General features: G+C 33.2%; 3 protein-coding genes across 4 annotated transcripts; 2 read left to right on the forward strand and 1 right to left on the reverse strand.

Moving 5' to 3' along the window:
* The first annotated feature begins 113 nt into the window (after positions 1 to 113).
* LOC111367911 (protein trichome birefringence-like 19) lies at positions 114 to 4,491 on the forward strand. Of its 2 annotated transcripts, none has more exons than XM_022989023.1 (3): positions 114 to 297; positions 2,831 to 3,453; positions 3,596 to 4,491. In XM_022989023.1, exons 2-3 carry the CDS (start codon positions 2,974 to 2,976, stop codon positions 4,355 to 4,357), a joined length of 1,242 nt encoding a protein of 413 aa, XP_022844791.1. In that variant the 5' UTR covers positions 114 to 297; positions 2,831 to 2,973; the 3' UTR covers positions 4,358 to 4,491. The 2 variants fall into 2 exon arrangements, with proteins under 2 accessions (XP_022844791.1, XP_022844792.1); XM_022989024.1 differs by having other exon boundaries at positions 2,872 to 3,453.
* A 2,985-nt stretch (positions 4,492 to 7,476) lies between these two features.
* On the forward strand, positions 7,477 to 9,460 carry LOC111367912 (protein trichome birefringence-like 19). The gene is made up of 2 exons (XM_022989025.1): positions 7,477 to 8,177; positions 8,366 to 9,460. Exons 1-2 carry the CDS (start codon positions 7,659 to 7,661, stop codon positions 9,164 to 9,166), a joined length of 1,320 nt encoding a protein of 439 aa, XP_022844793.1. The 5' UTR covers positions 7,477 to 7,658; the 3' UTR covers positions 9,167 to 9,460.
* A 596-nt stretch (positions 9,461 to 10,056) lies between these two features.
* LOC111367913 (cingulin-like protein 1) lies at positions 10,057 to 15,093 on the reverse strand. Its single transcript, XM_022989026.1, has 6 exons — positions 14,735 to 15,093; positions 14,069 to 14,191; positions 11,106 to 11,294; positions 10,943 to 11,024; positions 10,684 to 10,748; positions 10,057 to 10,528 (listed from the first exon to the last, which is right to left on the reverse strand). The coding sequence occupies exons 1-6, from the start codon at positions 15,026 to 15,028 to the stop codon at positions 10,223 to 10,225; spliced, it is 1,059 nt and encodes a 352-aa protein (XP_022844794.1). The 5' UTR covers positions 15,029 to 15,093; the 3' UTR covers positions 10,057 to 10,222.
* Positions 15,094 to 18,939: the final 3,846 nt, after the last annotated feature.

Here is an 18,939-nt window from a genome sequence, read left to right on the forward strand (position 1 = left end):
ATGTGATTAAAGAATCCCTAGTTCAAAAGACCTTGCACATGGGATCAGAATAGTCGGTGCATTTAATGATTGAACCAACCGCGTTTTTTTAGCCCAACCGCGGACCCATTTGCAATTGAACCAACCGTGTTTTTTCTTTTGCGTTACAGCCTGCTTTCCAAATCCCCAATCACGTTACCTAGGTAAGTCTTCTTTCTCATTCCAAAATCCGACTCCTTTGTTACCGTCTGCTGCTATTTAATCTCTAAGAAAATCCATATCTCCAATTTGAAGTCTTAAGAGATGGAAGAGGAAGAGGTTAGTATGAAGCCAGTAGAAATAGATTTTGATTGATTGGTTGAAAATATTCCTGTGGTGGATTTCAAAATTTTTAGAAAAATATATAGTTGTTTTTGTGCAATTTAAGATTCTTACAAAGCATAATTGCATAAAAATATTCCTGTGGTGAATCTTGTTTTTAGAACAAGATATAGTTGGTTTTCAGACTTGCAGTGGAGTGCATCTTCGGATTCTTCGCTTTTAGGATTTGGAATTAAATTTACATAATAATTTGCTATTCTTTATATTCCCTTGAGTTGGGTGTTTACATGAATTGGACAGATTTTTATCATCTTATTACTTTACATTCATTGTCCATTCCATGTATTTCTTGAACCACGAAATCTGTTGAAGACAGATTCAAGATTAGTCTTTCAGTTTATATCAATTTTGATTGGTGAAAGGCTCTAAATCTATTCAGTTTGAGGTGTTAATTATTTGATTGGTGGTTTTGTAGAACATTTTCTGCTAAAATATTGCTGATCTTTGTTGTCAAGATGCTTAGAGCCGGTTCCTTGTTAGAGACACTGACACAGTTATTACCAGGACTTGTTTAATGGAGTAATAACATATTTCTTTGTTGGAGACACTGACACATAACAGAAGCATCCATGCATACCCCTCAATCATGAGTATACAAAATCTTGAAGGAAACAAACAAATGATTAATTGTGAAATACTAATAACCATCTGAAAAAAAAATAATAATAAAATAAAAAAAATATGTGTGTGTGTGTGTGTGCACTCAGGGTGGTTGGTTTTAGGATAATTTTGCTTTTGGTGGATTTCACTAGTTTCATTAACTCTTTTGTTTGGTAAACTCAAATTGAAAATATCGTAATTCATAGTCTCCAATGTTGAATAATTGTCATAACTTGTATATATGAGGTCAACACTTGACAACAAATTTCCCATATGAATTGGTTCTTATAACTATTGCAATATCATTTAATGGTGAATACTAAATCTTTGTAATTGAACTTGTTTTCTTTGTATAGTTAACTGGTGTTAATAGTATAACGCATAGTTCTTCTCCAACAAAGAATCGTGCAAGGGGAAGAACTGATATGGCATGGGGCCATTGTAGAGAGGTTTTAGAAGCTGGTAATAATGGAAATAAAAAAAAAATAAAAAATAAAAAAAAACTTGTTTGCTTGTATTGTGGAAAGACTTTTGGTGGAGGTGGTATTAATCGAGCCAAATAACACTTAGCGGGATTAAAAGGTGATTTAGATTCTTCTTGTAGAATACTTCCTGATGTTAGATTTAAAATGAAAGGAAACTTGGACATCTTTGCCGCAAAGAAGCGTAGAACACAACAAGTTCTTGATAAGTGTAACCCACATAGCTCTTATTATCGAGAACAAGAAGAGCAAATGTATAGAGATTTGGGTGATGATGTTCAAGAGATCATCCCTCCTAATTCTAAAGGAAATGATATAGCTATTGAGAAAAGTCAAAGAAAAGGAATGGGAGCTAAACATTTAAAAGAACAAAAAGGAATTAGTTCTTACTTCATGCCAAGAATAAGACCTGATAATCAATCTACTATCAAAAGTGTCGTTCAGAGCAAAGAAGCTATAGAGAAATGTGATCTCACCATATCGAAATGGATGATTGATTCGTGTATTCCTTTCAATGCTGTAAATTCTGTGTATTATCAACGAAGTATAGATGCTATAGCTAGCATGGGCCCTGGCTATAAAGGTCCGAACTTTCACAGTTTTCGTACTTATTTGTTGGCTAAAAATGTCGAGGAGGTACAGAATTATGCTGAAAGCTATCATTCAACATGGAAGACGACTGATTGTACAATTATAGCAGTTGGTTGGACAGATCAATGTAAAAGAACTCTTATTAATTTTTCAGTTTATTGTTCAAAAGGAACGGTATTCTTAAAATCTGTAGATGCTTCATATTTGACTATATATGATTCAGAATTTGTGAAATTGGGATACAAATTGATATTTAGTTAACAAAATAATATGAGGTTAATTTAGTTATTCGTGGAAAATGGAAAAAAATTATTATTCAATGAAAATAGATAATAATATTTTTTATAGGATTTGACCCGCTGGTTGAACCACTTACCCGTTGACCCACTACATTATCCAGGTCGGGTCTGACAATTGGAATCCATAAAAATACTTATGATTATTAATTAATTAATCACGCTTTAAGGTTCCTTTAACGGGTCAGGTTAGATGTCTTTGCGATCAAAATTTATATTTGTAAGATAAGGTGTTCAATTTAATCAGAATCTCTATGCAATATCAATTTGTGATTTATAGTTTCAATTATGATCGTATGATTTGTTTAATCACATTCTTATTGCATTAACAGTGGGGAACAGATAGAATCAAATATTAACTATCAATTGCTGAATCGTATGGTAGAATAAGATCTATTTATTTATCATTTAAACGCGTCTTCATTTGTATTTTTAATTAATTAGTGCAGTGAGTATTCAATAAATTATAGACATTATTATAACTATATGGTGTTCGTGCAGGAACGTGACTAAGAAAAATGTTTCGTTTCAATTATTTTCAGCTGAAACCATGGACTCGTATGTATGGCCAAATCATTTGAAACTTTAGATGTGCAGCAGCCTAAGAAAAGTTTTGTTTATTGAGCTTCGTGAAGCTCCAAGCTATGGCGTTTCTTTTTGGAAATGATAAACATAGTACCATACATTTTTGCACAAAAAATATCTTTATATTAATAACGACTTTAGCATTAATCGTTCTCACAGTTGTCCGTTTAGATTACCCTTTTCTTTCTTACAAGAATCCTGCAGAAATTTCCCCTACATACCATGTAAAAGATGATTCAACAAATTTTGAGCATCGAAATGAGAAGTGCGATATTTCTATGGGAGAATGGATTCCGAATCCCGAGGCTCCATACTACACGAATACGACGTGTAGGGCAATACATGAGCACCAGAACTGCATGAAATATGGAAGGCCGGACGAAGAGTTCATGAAATGGAAATGGAAACCCGATGGCTGTGATTTGCCTGTTTTCGACCCGTACGTGTTTCTTGATATTGTTAGGGGCAAGTCCATGGCCTTTGTTGGAGATTCTTTGGCTAGGAACCATATGCAATCCTTGATCTGCCTCTTATCCAGGGTAAATTCATAATTTTATATGTATTTTCATTTTTACAGTTAAATAAGTATGTGCCCTGGAGGCTATCACATGTTGAAGATCATTCGATGACAAATAGCAGGTACGAATAGAACTGGATAACAAATGTATTGTTTGATTTCAGGTGGAGAATCCCATCGATGCACATTTTAATGGTTCGGAGTATTTGAGTTACAATTTCACAATTGCCCGGTTTTGGTCACCCTTTCTCGTGAAGTCCAAAGAGGAAAACTCTGATCTTTTCAATCTCTACCTCGATGAATTTGACGAATCCTGGACAAACTATATAGATAAATTTGATTACATTATTCTCAGTGCCGGGCAATGGTTTCGCCGGCCAGCCATGTATTACGAGAATCACCAGCTCGTGGGGTGCAACTATTGCAAAATTCCAAATGTCACTAACTTTTGGATAACTTATGGCTACGAGAGGGCGTTCAGAACAGCTTTTAAAGCAATAAATACTTTAGGAAACTACAAAGGGATAACCTTTTTAAGGACTTTTACACCATCCCACTTTGAAAATGGGGAGTGGAACGAGGGAGGGAATTGTATTAGACAAAGACCATTTAAAAGAAATGAGAGTATTTTGGAAGGTATGAATATGGATTTTTACATGATTCAACTCAAGGAATTTAGGGTTGCGAAAATCGAAGGGAAGAAGAAGGGGTCGAGATTTAGATTGATTGATCCAACACGAGCTATGCTATTAAGGCCAGATGGGCACCCCAGTAAATATTGGCGTTGGATACCTGAGAATGTGAATGTGACTGAACTCAATGATTGTGTACATTGGTGCTTGCCTGGGCCTATTGATTCGTGGGGTGATTTCTTGCTTCATCTGTTGAAGATGGATCCCTTGCTTGACCAAAGGGATGAATATTAAATTATTGATTATAATTTTCCGTGTATGTAATCGTTCTAAACAAAAAATGATTTTATTATATATCTCTAAGAGTATGTAGTAGTGCGACCAATAATTATTTTTCCATGGATATTGATTGCAAAATTGAGGATCGAGTAGCGGATTCGGCAACAGCAAGTAGGTCTGGCCCTGTCGCCCTGAGAGTTGAAACATTGTCGATTTTGATTCAAATTTTATGTGATGAATATAGCAACGTCATCTATATAGTTTCGTTAGTAACGTTTTCCCTAAGAGAAATTAGTTGCAGACAAAACTGTTGACAAAATTACTTAAAATTGTAATTTTCTGAAGAGAACTTTGTACTTTTAAAAAATGAAATTATAAATTTTTTAAGTAACGAACTGATGGTCCAACCAATGACCTGATAACTTAGGGGAGTCTGATAACTATCATGTACGCATTTGTATTTAACTTGTAAAAGTGGTCAATTTGCTAATTTCTTCCATTTGCTATTTTTCTCTCCCCTTAAGAAAGGGGCTTCACAGGCAAATTCCTTGTATAATTACCCTTTCTTATATTTTATTAGTGGATTCTTTAGAATTCCAAGGGTGGTCTCGATTCGATTAGGAAGATTTCAAATCATAACATTAAAAGTGGTTTGAAATTTTTTTAAATCAAAGTTAAACCACATTTTTTTATTTGGTTCAATTTAAAATCATAATTTATAGTTAAAGAAATAATAATATAAATCGAACAAGTTAAATCATAAATATCAGTTTAAAATCTCATGTCAAAATATAGATATTAGTATGATTACAAATATTACAAATCGAAGTTTTGCACTTCGAATCATTACAATGCAACAACATGATAGAAACATTTTAGTTCTAACCTTTTAGTCGATATTAATTGGTGGAACATCAACAATCAATTCATTAAATGCAAAATGTATTCTTCTAGAGAATGCATAATCCAAACACCAGTTGATATTTAAATAACTAACACATCTTTGGTAATTTGGAAAACAGTCTTGTACTTATCTACATTCAATCTGATTTTGTGATTTCGTTGTTCGACCCTAGTTACAAGTGGCACCTCAAAATCGAGCTTTCTATTCAAAAAAAAAAAAATACAAGGGATTATTAGTTGTTTTGATAGATTGGAGTATATTTTTTCGATTAAACTACAAAAATAATTTTCAGTATTTTATTTAAAAAAAAATTGAAAAACCAAAAACGCAAAGTCTAGGCTCCAGCAATCATGTATAGTTATCGTATCTTGGCATCAAAATGAAAATCTGCAATCCTTAATTCGTTCTCAATGATCCTAACGGGCTCGTGATAAATATAAAAATGATTCATTAGTTCAAATGGTTTCAGGGCAAATCCAAACGATTTGAGTTAGGGGGTCAAAAATAAAAATTATAGGTATCTTCTAATAAGAAAAAAAAAAGCTAAACAATTTTATTTTTTATTTTTTTCCAAAATCTAGAGGGTCAATTGAACCTATAAACCCCTCCCTAGGTCCACCCCTGGACTTAAGCATTGTCAATCACAATAAAGGTGTGTTGAAGCATTATTCTAAATCGAACTATGGAAAATGGCAATGAATATTGAAGACAATTATATTATTGATTGATAATCTTTACACCCCTATAAGCCTCTAACTATATTGCAAGCAAGGAACAAAAAAAAGCAAACTTCTAAAAAGGGGAAATATAAATTTACCTAGGTCCTGTTCGGTAGTAATTTTGAGAATTGATTTTTTGACTGTTAGAGAGAAAAATGGATCCCACTTATGAGTGAAGAAGTAAAAAATGATGATTGATTTAGGAAAGTAACAATCAAAATATTAATTTTTTGGGAAAAATCAGAACCACATATAGATTGATATAAATCCACGCATCTCATAAGTTGAGTAAAGTAAAATTGTCAACTATAATTTAAAATGGGATTTTTTTTTCTTTTTTTTTTTTAAATGATTTAGGTAGCTTGCAAGTGCTTATTTTATACATGCACCTATAAATTTGTTTTTAATGAATGTATTTTAATGCTTAAATTACAATATGATGACATGTTGGACCATATTATTCTTTACGTATAAACATCAGAAAACGTATTTATAAATAAGGATAAATAGATGCTAAAAAAATTGTTATCATTTGTGAATTCTTCATAATATATGAATAAAACGTAATTTAACGAAAAGTAAGAATCAAGTGTAATGGGCCAACCAATGTTAACTGGGCTGACCGTGTGCTCTGATCGAATCTGCAGATGAAATGATTTTTCGCAATTGATGCCTTTCAATTTGATGTCAATTATTTGGGGTGCAGTTATTTTTAGACTTCATTCACACTTTAATATTGCAATATTATTTGAAATAAAAATGTTAATTAGTAAAACTTGAATATTTTATTAAGACTTTGTTTGTCTACCATTTTTTCACATTTTACCACATTATTTTTTCAACAGTACTCATTTTCAACCACATATTCTTCATTAAAATAATATTACACGTAAATCAAAAACTTTTCCTTCTTTTTTAACCACATATTTCAATATCAATCACTATTCCATAATACATTACTTTCAAATAATGGAACGCAAACAAGCACTAAAATGGTGCATGAGGTGCACCTTCCACATGATTTTTCGTTTGACAAGTTGGCTATCCAAACAAGAAAATGCAGAATAATTTTTCCCTTGCGTGTTCAACATCATTGCCAACAAAACAAATTTCATTTTCTTGTATTTCTTAGTTAGTTCTCCCTTACTTTTCACGATATTTGTCTATGTCTAATTATCAAACAAAGAAAAGGCCAAAGAAGCACGTGGGTTAAGCATACCCCAATTACAAGGGAATTTTGATGTGATAAACAGTTCCAATACAAACAACTATGAGTTGCCAATTGGCGTTGGAACCAGCTCATGACCACCCAAATTCAAGCAAATAGCCAAGAGAGTATCATGCAAATTCAAGGATATCTTTTTCCAAGTTTACCTGTAATAATATTCCATTCCTGGCATTGCAATTCAAATTAAGTTTATAAATTTGTTTAAATGCAATTACACTTCTGATTGTATTGTATATAACAAGATTCATATAAAAACATTAAGAATAAAATATTGTAAAAAAGGAAAAATACACCATCACATAGTCAAATCTACATGTATACAAATGTGTAATGTCGTATAAGCAACAAAAATACAGAAATAATTTAGAGAATCTTCATAATGGAGGTGTTTTTGCCTTCTTTTGTAAGGTACGAATATATAAAGATAAAAAGATGGCAATTCCAAACTAAACACCAGAGTTCAAAATGAAGAGTAAAGAAGAACTACTTCCCAGTGGGAAGGACATTTTGTTCAAGAGCTTATTCTTCCCAATCCTAGGGTTGGTTCTTATCACTGCTCTCTATTTCTACTTACCACACAATTTATCATCCCTAATGAGTGATCTAGACATGAGGTCCAATGATTCGGTGTCCCTGAACATGAATAGCACTACAGCCACAGCCCTTCATCCTTCCAGTAACGATTCATCATCAGTAACCTCAGAACAGAAATGTAATATATTCCAAGGAGACTGGATTCCATTTCCAGAGGGACCCTATTACACTAATGAAACTAAATGTGTGATAGATGATAGACAGAACTGTATGAAGTTTGGTAGACCAGATTCCGACTTCATGAAATGGAGGTGGAAGCCAAGTGAATGCGAGTTACCTCTCTTCGATGCCAAGAGGTTCTTGGAACTTGTCAGAGGTAAGACATTGGCTTTTGTTGGCGACTCCCTGGCAAGAAATCAAATGCAGTCCTTGGTGTGCCTCTTAGCTAGTGTAAGTCCTTTATCTACAAAAATCAGTATACATGTACCTATACACAAACACAAACACAAGCATACACATATTTTTTAGTGAGTGTAGAATCTCTACATGTATATGTGTAGTTGCTTGAACCTACACACATATCTTGGCTATGACTGCAATTTCAATATTTGTTCTCTGCCTAATTCCTGAGATCCTAGGCAGCCAACCCTGTGGATGTTTCCACCACGACAGACACAAGATTCAGGCGGTGGCTCTATACTGAGTACAACTTCACATTAGCTGCATTCTGGTCTCCTCACCTGGTTAGAACACAAGATTATGGTCCTGAGGGCTATAATGCAAGTCATCTGAAGCTTTATCTTGATGAGGCTGATGAAGCCTGGGCAAAGCAGACTGAAAATGTTGATATTTTTACAATCTCGGCATCCCAATGGTTTTTCCGACCATTTATCGGCTATGAAAAAGGTCAAATTGTTGGATGCCATATGTGCAGCGAGAGAAATATCAGAAACTTTTCAACTTCCTACGGATACAAAATGGCTTTCCGGACAGCTTTCAGGACATTTCTGAGCCTTGAAAACTATAATAACAAACTTGTGTTTCTAAGAACATTCTCTCCAGCGCACTTTGAGAATGGGGACTGGGACAAAGGAGGAAGTTGTGAGAGAACAAAACCATTTAAAAAGCAGGAAATGAAGTTAGAGAAGTATGTCTTGGATCTTTACATGACTCAGGTGGAAGAGTTTAAGGAAGTCCAAAAAGAAGGGGAAAAGAAGGGCTTGAGGTTCAGATTGTTAGATACTACTCGAGCCATGGTTCTGAGGCCAGATGGGCATCCCAACCACTATGGGCACTGGCCACAAGAGAATAAGACACTGGCTGACTGTGTCCACTGGTGTTTGCCAGGCCCTGTTGACACTTGGAATGAATTTTTACTACATATCTTACATACTGAAGAGCCAAATTTGGCTGGCAAAAAGCTAAAGAAAAATGAGTGAGAAAATTATAAGGGCATTTATGACGCACACAGAGAAAAGAGCCTGATATTCATCTCTACAGTGACTATCTCAAGAATGAAAACCATACATCGCAGTTACTTCAAAAGCCTCAATTGCTGCTACATCAAGCAATAAGTTGCATTATGCTCTTGTGATTTTACAACATTCTTGAAGTTAATGTTTATGATACCACAAGAGGAGACAAAAGAGACCTAAAGATAGCTATTTTCCCTACCACCAAAAAGTATGTAATTACAGCTATTACAATTGTCAGAAGTAACTTCATTCAGCTTAGAGCCTATAATTCCATATCAAACACAGACCAATCAATCCCTCGAGTCATATTAGATCAACATGCATTAGCAAAGGAACATGACATATCATATGAATTATGAACAAAATAATTTAAGATTAATTTCCACACTTGAATCTATGTAGGATTATCCAGCTGCCATAAAATCTTCCTTTTCGCATTTGAATTCGATTCAAGTGGTACTACTTGAGAAAAGAGCGCCTAGAGTTGTTGATCCCGATCAGATAAAAGTCATGAACTTATCAACAACCCCACCCCCTGAACCACAAGAGAGAGAGAGAGAGGGGGGATGTAGGTTATGAGAGTGCTCAAAGAAGAATTGATGGACATTAACAAAAGGATAAAAAGGCCACAAAGGTGGGACAAAAGAACCTTCAAGCCATCATATTTCAAACTTGCTCCGTCTTATTGTTCTGCAGTTCTGCTTGGCCATTTTTTCCTTTATCCCACTCTTATGTTTTGAAACGAAACCAGGCTTCTAATGCCAATTGCCAAGTAACTTAACATAGTAGCAGAATCATAAAATTGCAGGGGTGCGAAAAACGAGGGAAAAATAATTATATAGCTAGAGTGCACATCAAAAGAAAAGTTTCATCCCCTTTGTTAAATTGAGCCAATAGTTTGACTAAGCACGCCATGAGTTTTTGTACAATCAGGAGTAGAATATATACATAAGAATGTATTGACATCAAAACCAGAAATGAGACCAACAATAAAGAGAAATTTGGTATGAGGGAGGGCATTTAGAATGAAATTTTAATGAATACCAATACATGCAGAGCTAAAATGTAAAGCACAAAAGCCGACCTGAGTAGCATCAACCTCTGCAAACTGTCATTTCGACCAGCTATATGGAAAGGAAGCTTGTGGTCAGGATCAACAGTGTAATTAGAAGAAACAGGTCCACTGTCAGAGCTGCTTCTTCCAAACCTATTCCTTGCTGTATTCAGATCTGTGTTACTCGTCTGGATTCTTTTCCACAGTCCATTTAATCTTTCAAACTCAATCTCCCTCAGATGAATTTCACTGATAAGGCCTTCTGCTTGAGCCTGAAATGCAAAGAAGAAAAAGAGAAACTAGTATAGTAATTTAATTTTCTACCAGATGTCACTTTAAAGAACACAAATGGATAACATCATTACAGGAGTTGCCAAAAGAAAAGCTTATTACATCATTTATATTTAGATAAAAAAAAAATTCTAACCTGCTTTGCTGCAAGTTGTTCAATTAGGCTGTGAAGCTGTTTATCCAAAGCCTTCTCTCGCTGAGCTGCATGGAATTGCATCAAATTTAAAGCACGCCGAATATATCAAAAATGATACGTGCTAAGATTCCAACTTAAAATGGAAGTAAATGGGGCATGTCCAAAGCAGATATATGCTCGTCAATTTAGCATGCTACATGCTAGGAGTTGAATACTTGCAATCCACATTCCATGCTACATAAAAGATGAAAAATTATACCAGGAGTTGGTTGCTTCAATGCATTAGCTTGAACCTCCGCCCACTTTTTCTCCATGTCTTGAACAATTTCTTCCATCAAAGCCTAAGAAGAAACAAAAGATCCATCAGTTTAAATTCACTTCATACATATATGGTGAATCAGACAATGAATCACTCAACGGACCAGTTCTTTTTTCTTCATCTCTAACTTCTCCAACAATGATAGTCTAGGAGCTTCTGCGTCGTCTAGAGATTCAATGACTGATTTGGATTCAATAAACAGTTCATTTGATTCACCAGGCTGACTTGCAGTCACTACAGCTTTTGCTTGTTCCAGCTCTGCTATTAAGTTCTCTTCAATCAAGTCCATTTCCTGGAAGACAAAAACTATTAACATATAAATTTGATAATGAAGAAATTTTAGGATAAAGTAACTAATTTAAAGATAAATCATAAGGCCAAAACAACTACAAGTTGACTTCAATTAGAAAGTTTTCAAACACAAAGACGTGAAAATGTAGATTTGCATAATATCTGGATCCACACATTGTCTTGACTCACCAGCATGGACATGCTCTATAACAAGACAATCTGGAGTTAACTTAGGTTGTTTTTTTCATTTTTATTTGCTATAAACTAGTGTAAATGCATGGGCGTATGAAGCAGGGAAATCATTTAAGCGCATATGAAGGAGCTCGTGAATTTCAAGAAATAGGCAAAAAAAACTCATTGATTCACACAGAATACCGAGAATTTAAACTCGTTCATTCACGTAGAACAATGAGAAGCCAGAAATAAAAAAACTTAATTTTTTATTCAATAATTCACCCTTCTAAAAGACCATAGTGGTACCATTTATACAATTCAAAATGTAGCCTAATCTGATCCTAAAATGAAAAAGTAGAATCCTAAATAAAGAAAATTATCAAAAGCAACTTGTTTATTATCATAGAATCCTAGAGGGAAGAAAAAAAATCCTATAAAAAATGAAAATTACCAGAAACAACTAATGTAGTGGTTTACTTCCTCTTAGCTGCGTCAATAGCAAGAAAACTAACTTATCAGATAGATAATACAAGAAATAGGACCACATATTAATACACAAATAATGCACCGTTTGCAAAAAAATGTGAAATGATTTTTTTCTACACTCAGATGAAGAAATAAAGAGGAATCATAAAGTAAGGCCATGGGTAAATTAATATAACAACTTCCATTCTTTTAAAAAATGCTGACTGTCAGGTAATGTTAATGTTAACTCGAAAAGGATATAAGTATCTCATGTAGGGCCTTTCTAGCAGCGAGTCATTTCTGGTAGTAGTTAGAATTAGAAAGCAAAACAAATATAATCATGTTGACAGCAAATGATAACTAATATTACAACAGAAAAAGTGTGTTGAAAAACCTCCCATAGCATATTATAATAAAATCACTGAGAACTCTTGAAGATGTGAACCTAAGCAATTTTTCACACACCACAAGATAATTCTGTTTTTGGCATTTTCATGAGGCAAGTGGCATAGGCAAGCCACAGATGTAACAGTATTGTGGTCAAACAAGGAAGTGAAGTTCTAAATGTGAATAGAAATCACCTGATGATTGAAATATTCAAACTTTACTAGGATTGACGAGTAGAAAATATTGCAGTCATTTCTAGTTTTATTTACCTTATTTTTGCAGTAACCATGAAAGAGTCAAATCTTCTTTCACTCTCTTTTGCCACCTAAAGTCATTGAAGCACAAAAGTTTTGACCTCTCAAAGGGAAACCCTAGAACATGAGAAGCAAATTGTGATCTCGTGTCATAGTTCATACCTATCAAATTGAACACTATCTGAACACAAAATCTGCCTTAATCACTTCTTTTAGACCTTGATACGATATTTACTACTGCATATGTAAACAGCTTCATTTCAACTTTTCCCACAGTTGTCCTATATCGGACCAGGTGATGATTGAATAAATCTTGAGTTGCAAAACATTTTTGATGGTAATGAGATGAAAATTATTTGGTCAAATTGTAATAGTGGAATCCTATTGCTTAGAAACCAATGCTTAAAAAGTGAAATCGAGAATAAGGCATTTTACCTTAAGTGAGATGAGGCATAAACCTCAAGGTCTATACCAAATAAAAGTCATAAAACTATTGAAATGCAAAATAAGAGCATACCAAACCATAAACAATCTTCAAATCCACAACATAACAATTTAAGTATGCAAACAATGAAAAGAAAAATATATAAAGTAACAAAAAAAGAAACCTTTAGTTAGTGACTAGTGGAGTATTCTCGAAGCGAGTCTATAAGAAACATAACCTTTTGATGTTATAATAGTGATAGTGGGCTACTCCCAAAGTTGGTCAATAAGAATTTTAAATTTTTTTGCGAGCCCGTCCATAAAGCGAAGTAAAGAGCGTAAAATATTAAGTAGCGCACACCTCCAAAAACTGCCTCAGAATTAGCGCCTCGACGCATTCTTTGTTCACCTCCCTTTGAGGTGGGCGTCAAGGTGAGCCTCAATTGGGTTATTTTAAACCATGTACAAAAATATTGGTGAATTTATTGAATGTCGTCCTCGTGTGTGGAGGAACTAATAGGAATATGTAGAGTTCAAAGATTAAAAGTCAACAACAATAGCTCTCTAAGCCTCTGTCCTCAATTTAGTTGTTGACGCTGATGTAACCAGATCATCATTATCCCTATAGAGTTGAAGTCCAGTCTAGCTCATGTCCCAATATCGTTCATCAAAGGCAGGATGAAGGGAACCAAGAATCAGACTAAAAGCAACTATATTAGAATTAAATCAAGTTTATGGGTTAGGAAGAAATTTTAATTAACATTATTAATCTATTATATCTAAGTTACAGTTGTATGGGCAAAAATGAAGCATAATATAAAATGACAAGAAATATACATCCACATTATATAGGAGTTTATCTTCTTTTCGTCATGGAATTACTTCAAATTTTGCTTTTGAAAGAGCTCATGAGAACTTGTACAGATAACAAAGTAAAGATTGATTATGCAGAAAAGAAGTATTTTACACTACACACTGTTACAGATATTGGTGAATCAGCAGAGCAACTAAAAGGAAAAACAATATTTCTGAAAACTCGCAAAATCTGTAAAGCTTTGGAAACACCTCTAACCTTCAATTTACTTTGAAGTGCATCTGCTTCCTGCAACTTCTCCTGTATTTTATTTTCACAACTGGATATAGCATTTTCATACTCAGTGTTTTCTTCCTGCAACCTAACTTCTCTTTGCTGTACCTGAGAGAATAATTATAACTAACAATCAGTTTTGCACATCCACGAACCAAAAAGTAACTTAAGGAGGGTATTCCGAAGAAAAATCCCATTGTACAATAATGAATCATTTCATTAAGTAGTGAGGGAGAAAAAATGGAAAAAGAAACCAAACCACAAAAAGAAGTTCGTGAATCACAGTTTTGAATATGCTGAAAATTACTGCATTGCAATACTTGGCATTATGCTACGAGCTTCGATACCTTCTCGAATTATTTAAATTCGTTTGATTTTCACCTTTTCTGCCCCTGATTAAGTTGATTTTCAATTTGAAACGTACTTTAGAATTGTGGAAATACAAGCACCAACACAAGAAAAAGATCAATTTCCCAAAACCTTAGGGTTATGTCTAACTACTACGTCGTGTTAGCAAATTGTAAGAAGTAAGAACCATCCACGCCAAAATTCTCACAAATGTATAGGAACGAAATTTTATTAAATACACCAATACCCAGAGGAATGAGACTATTTTTTTTGTAATAAAATCAGGAGGGTTGAAGGAAGGACCTGTTGTTTAGTAGTGGAGTGGGCATTAAGTTGGAGAGCGAGGGCGGCATTGGAGGCCAGAGAGTGCGCGTGGAGGTGTGGCAGGCGTTGCGAGATGTCCGGAGGAGGCAATCTCTGCCGTAGATCTTGGATCGAACGATTTAAAGAAGCAGCCTTCCGATCCAGTTCTTGAACGTATGTCTGTTGTTCGGGGGTGAAAATTAGTGGAATAGAATCTGGGTAGTTTTCTTCGTCGGTCCTCCCTCCGCCATTGCCTCCCACCACGTCCGCCGCCCATGCTAGTAGCCCCGCCATCTTCTTTCCCGGAGATGATTTTTGGGATCGTTTGTCTGAGCTCAAAAAACGGGTTTGCTGAAAGGGTAAATATCCACTCACAAATTTATTTATTTATTTATTTTTATATTTTTTGTATACCACATTTTAATCCTCCTTTACATTAAAAGAGGGAATGGCTGCATCACTATTCACCTCGGGATAGAGGTTTCACACATATCTGATTTTGTACTGTAAGTGAACCTGTTATACATTATTCATACAAAAAAAATTCCTGGAGAGAATGATGAAATTTGATTGCATTAATTGTTGCTACATTTGTTGACTATTCATGCAAAAAAAATAATAATAAAAATTTAAAAAAAAAAAAATATATATATATATATATATATATCTTTGGCGACAATAATGAAATTTGATTGCATTAACTGTTGCTGCTTTTGTTGACTTTATTCAACCATCTAATGTCGGTTACTGTAGCTTAATTTCAAAAATATCTTCTGACTTCGTTGAATGCTGTACCTTTCAAAAATGAAATAATATAAATGCGAAAATTGTTCTGTATTATTACTTTCTTGTAAATCTTCTTCCAACAAAGTTAAGACACTATTTCGCTCTCTCAAACGGAAGGACAAGAAATCTGCAAGTAAATTAAATATATATATATATATTTTGTCTTCTTAGTCATTTCTTTATAATCAGTTTGGGTTTCACACATGTAATAGGTTATTTTTTCTTAATTGTGTTTATTCAGTATACTAACATTTTATCTTAGTTTTCTGATGTCATTTTAACAATATTTTGACACATACTAATGAGGCCGATATGCATGTACTGAAGAAAAAAAAGTATGAAATATCTACGATTAATTACAATTTCCTCAAAATAAATAATACAGATATAAATTGACGGGTTATATATCAAATTCATTATATATTGTTTGAATTTTAATTATATAAATTTATTTATTTTGTTCGAAAGTATTGGAATGATTATTATATAATTTTGTTCTTGTATGTCAACACAGAAATTTTTTTTTATTCATTCATCTAATTGACTTTACTTATTTTTATAATTATATATTGTTTTTTTAATATTATTTTTCTCCATTGTTGAAAGCTTTTCCACATATGTTTGATTATCATTAATATTTATATCTTTATGTAATTAATGTTATATAATTATTATAGTGTTAGAAAATTTGAACAGTTTAATGTCTTTAAGAGTTTATTGTAACTAATTAATTTAGTCTTCGTTTGTGAATAGTTTAATATATTTGCTAATAATGTTCTTCAATTTTTTTACATCATGCTCCTTTCATTGTAGTTGAAATCTATAATAATTATTTTCCTATTATAATGGATATTTTGGAAACGTTTATTGATGAAGACCGTGTTATTATTAACTTTGACATTGCGTCCGAAAGTAGAAATGAGTCACATAGAGCGTTCATTCGTAACAACGAGTTCAAAAGGAGAAAGAGAGACGAAAAAAACTTAGAAATAATTGCAGTGATTATCATAAAAGGAAAAGTGATCCTATGTTATCTGAAAAGAATGATTTTATCGATCGCCACTTAGATGAATCTATAATGCATCAACATCCTTACGCTTCAACTTTAGATCAAGAAATGCATAATATTGTCAGTTTTGAATTAAGAGAAACTTTCAAAAGATTGAACATACCATCTACTGCATATGTATTACCAACATTAAGCTACTGTAAATATTGTAATGCATGCAAATTTTATTGAGAAAGTAAAGGTTTTTGTTGTTCTGATGGAAAAGTTAAACTCTTTATATGTGACTCACCAGTTGAATTATATAATTTATTTACTTCTAAAGAACTACAGTGTACGAAATTTAAAAAAATTGTAAGGGGATATAATAATCATTTTACTTTCACTTCATTTAGTGTGAAGTACGATAAGGAACTTTTTAAAATGTATAAAGGTATCTATACATTTAGAGTTCAAGGACAAATACATCATTATGTAAGTGACCTTTTGCTGAAAAATAATACACCTTCTTATATGAAATTATATTTTTACGATACAGAAAATGAAGTTCAAAATCGTATGATCATTTCATCAAACTTTGTTGAATCTACTTTAATTGCTTTAATTGAAATCTTAAAAACAAATCCATATTGTAAATTTCTTAGGTCGTTAAGTGATGTCACTAACTTGCATGATCATCAAATACAAATACGATGCGATCCAGGATTTGATCAAAGAGTTTTCAATACTCCTACAACATTTCAAGTAGCTGCTATATGAGTCGAAAATAATGAAAATACTAATGTTCGTACTCGTGACATTTCTATATACAGCCATTCTGACGATTCACACAAAGTTCATTACTATTATGGGTGTTATGATCAATTGCAATATTCGTTACTATTTTCGTATGGGAAATCTGGTTGGCATGAAGGCATTGAGAGATGCAGAAGTATATACTTTCAGCCTCAACATATGTTGATATCTGATGTTATTCTTAACACAGCTACATCTGCAACTGAAATTATCGAAAAAGAGAATGAAGGTTTGCAAATATATCTTCTATTAGAGTTCTCTATATTTTTTTAGTGTCTTATTTTATCAATAAATGTTGAATTTAGTTTGTATTTGGGTTCTGTAGGGCTCAGTGAAGTGAAGAAACGTACTCAGGTATCTTGTCGAGAATACTATTCATATAAATTACAAATTAGGCCTTCTGGTAAATCTGTGTTACTTCACGCTGGTAGATTATTTCAACAATATGTTGTAGATATGCACGTTAAGATTGAAACTTTCAGGTTAGACTATTTTCGTGATAATCAGAAACAAATTCGTGTTGAATTTTACCAAGGTATTGTAGATAGTGTAAAAAATGGGGAAACTAGAGGATGTAAAGTTGGAAGAAAATTTGTTTTACCACAATCTTTTACATGTGGGCCTCGTGATATGCTAAGAAGATATATGGATAGAATGACCATTGTACAATGTTATGGAAAATCGGATATATTTTTAACTTTAACATGTAATCCAAATTGGCTAGAGATTAAACAAGAACTAAAGAACAATAACGAAGTTCAAAATCGACCTGATTTAATTGTTCGTATATTTAGAGCAAAATTAGAAGAATTGAAACGTGATTTATATAAAGCAAGTATTTTAGGGCCTGTTATTGCATATATATGTGTGATTGAATTTCAAAAAAGAAAACTTCCTCATGCTCATATGTTGTTAATATTTAACTCTAAAAATAAAATCATTTGTGCTGAAGAAGTTGATAGAATTGTGTTATGTGAAATTCCTGACAAAACGAAATACCTTCATCTTTATTCTGTTATTGTTAGACACAATATGCATGGTCCTTGTGGAAACTTGAATCCGAAAAATACATGCATAGAGGGAAATAAAAGTTCTAAAAATAAATACCCTGGAGATTTTTGTAATATTACTTTATTTGGTCAGGATTCATATCCGTTGTATAAGCGTCGTGATACTAATATTTCTGTTCAAGTTAGAGGCAAAATGTTAGACAATCGATGGGTTGTACCATACAATCCTTATTTAAGTGCAAAATTTGACTGTCATATTAATGTCGAAGTATGTTCTTCTATCAAAGCTGTCAAATATTTGTACAAGTATGTTTACAAAGGACATGATCGTATTAATTTTTCAGTTCACACGAATGAAATAGAGAAAGAAATAGATGAAATTTCTGCTTATCAATCTGATAGATGGATATCTCCACCAGAAGCTATGTGGAGGATTTTCTCGTTCAATCTATCAGAAATTTGTCCGACAGTCTATTCTTTACAGCTTCATATCGAAAATCATCAGTAAGTAATGTACGACAATGAAGATAATTTATATACTGTTGTTCATAATGAAGATACAAGAAAAACAATGCTAACAAAATTCTTTCGAATGAATGAAGAAAATG

This window comes from Olea europaea, chromosome 18 (assembly GCF_002742605.1).
Source record: "Olea europaea var. sylvestris chromosome 18, O_europaea_v1, whole genome shotgun sequence".
NCBI classification, from domain to species: Eukaryota; Viridiplantae; Streptophyta; class Magnoliopsida; order Lamiales; family Oleaceae; genus Olea; species Olea europaea.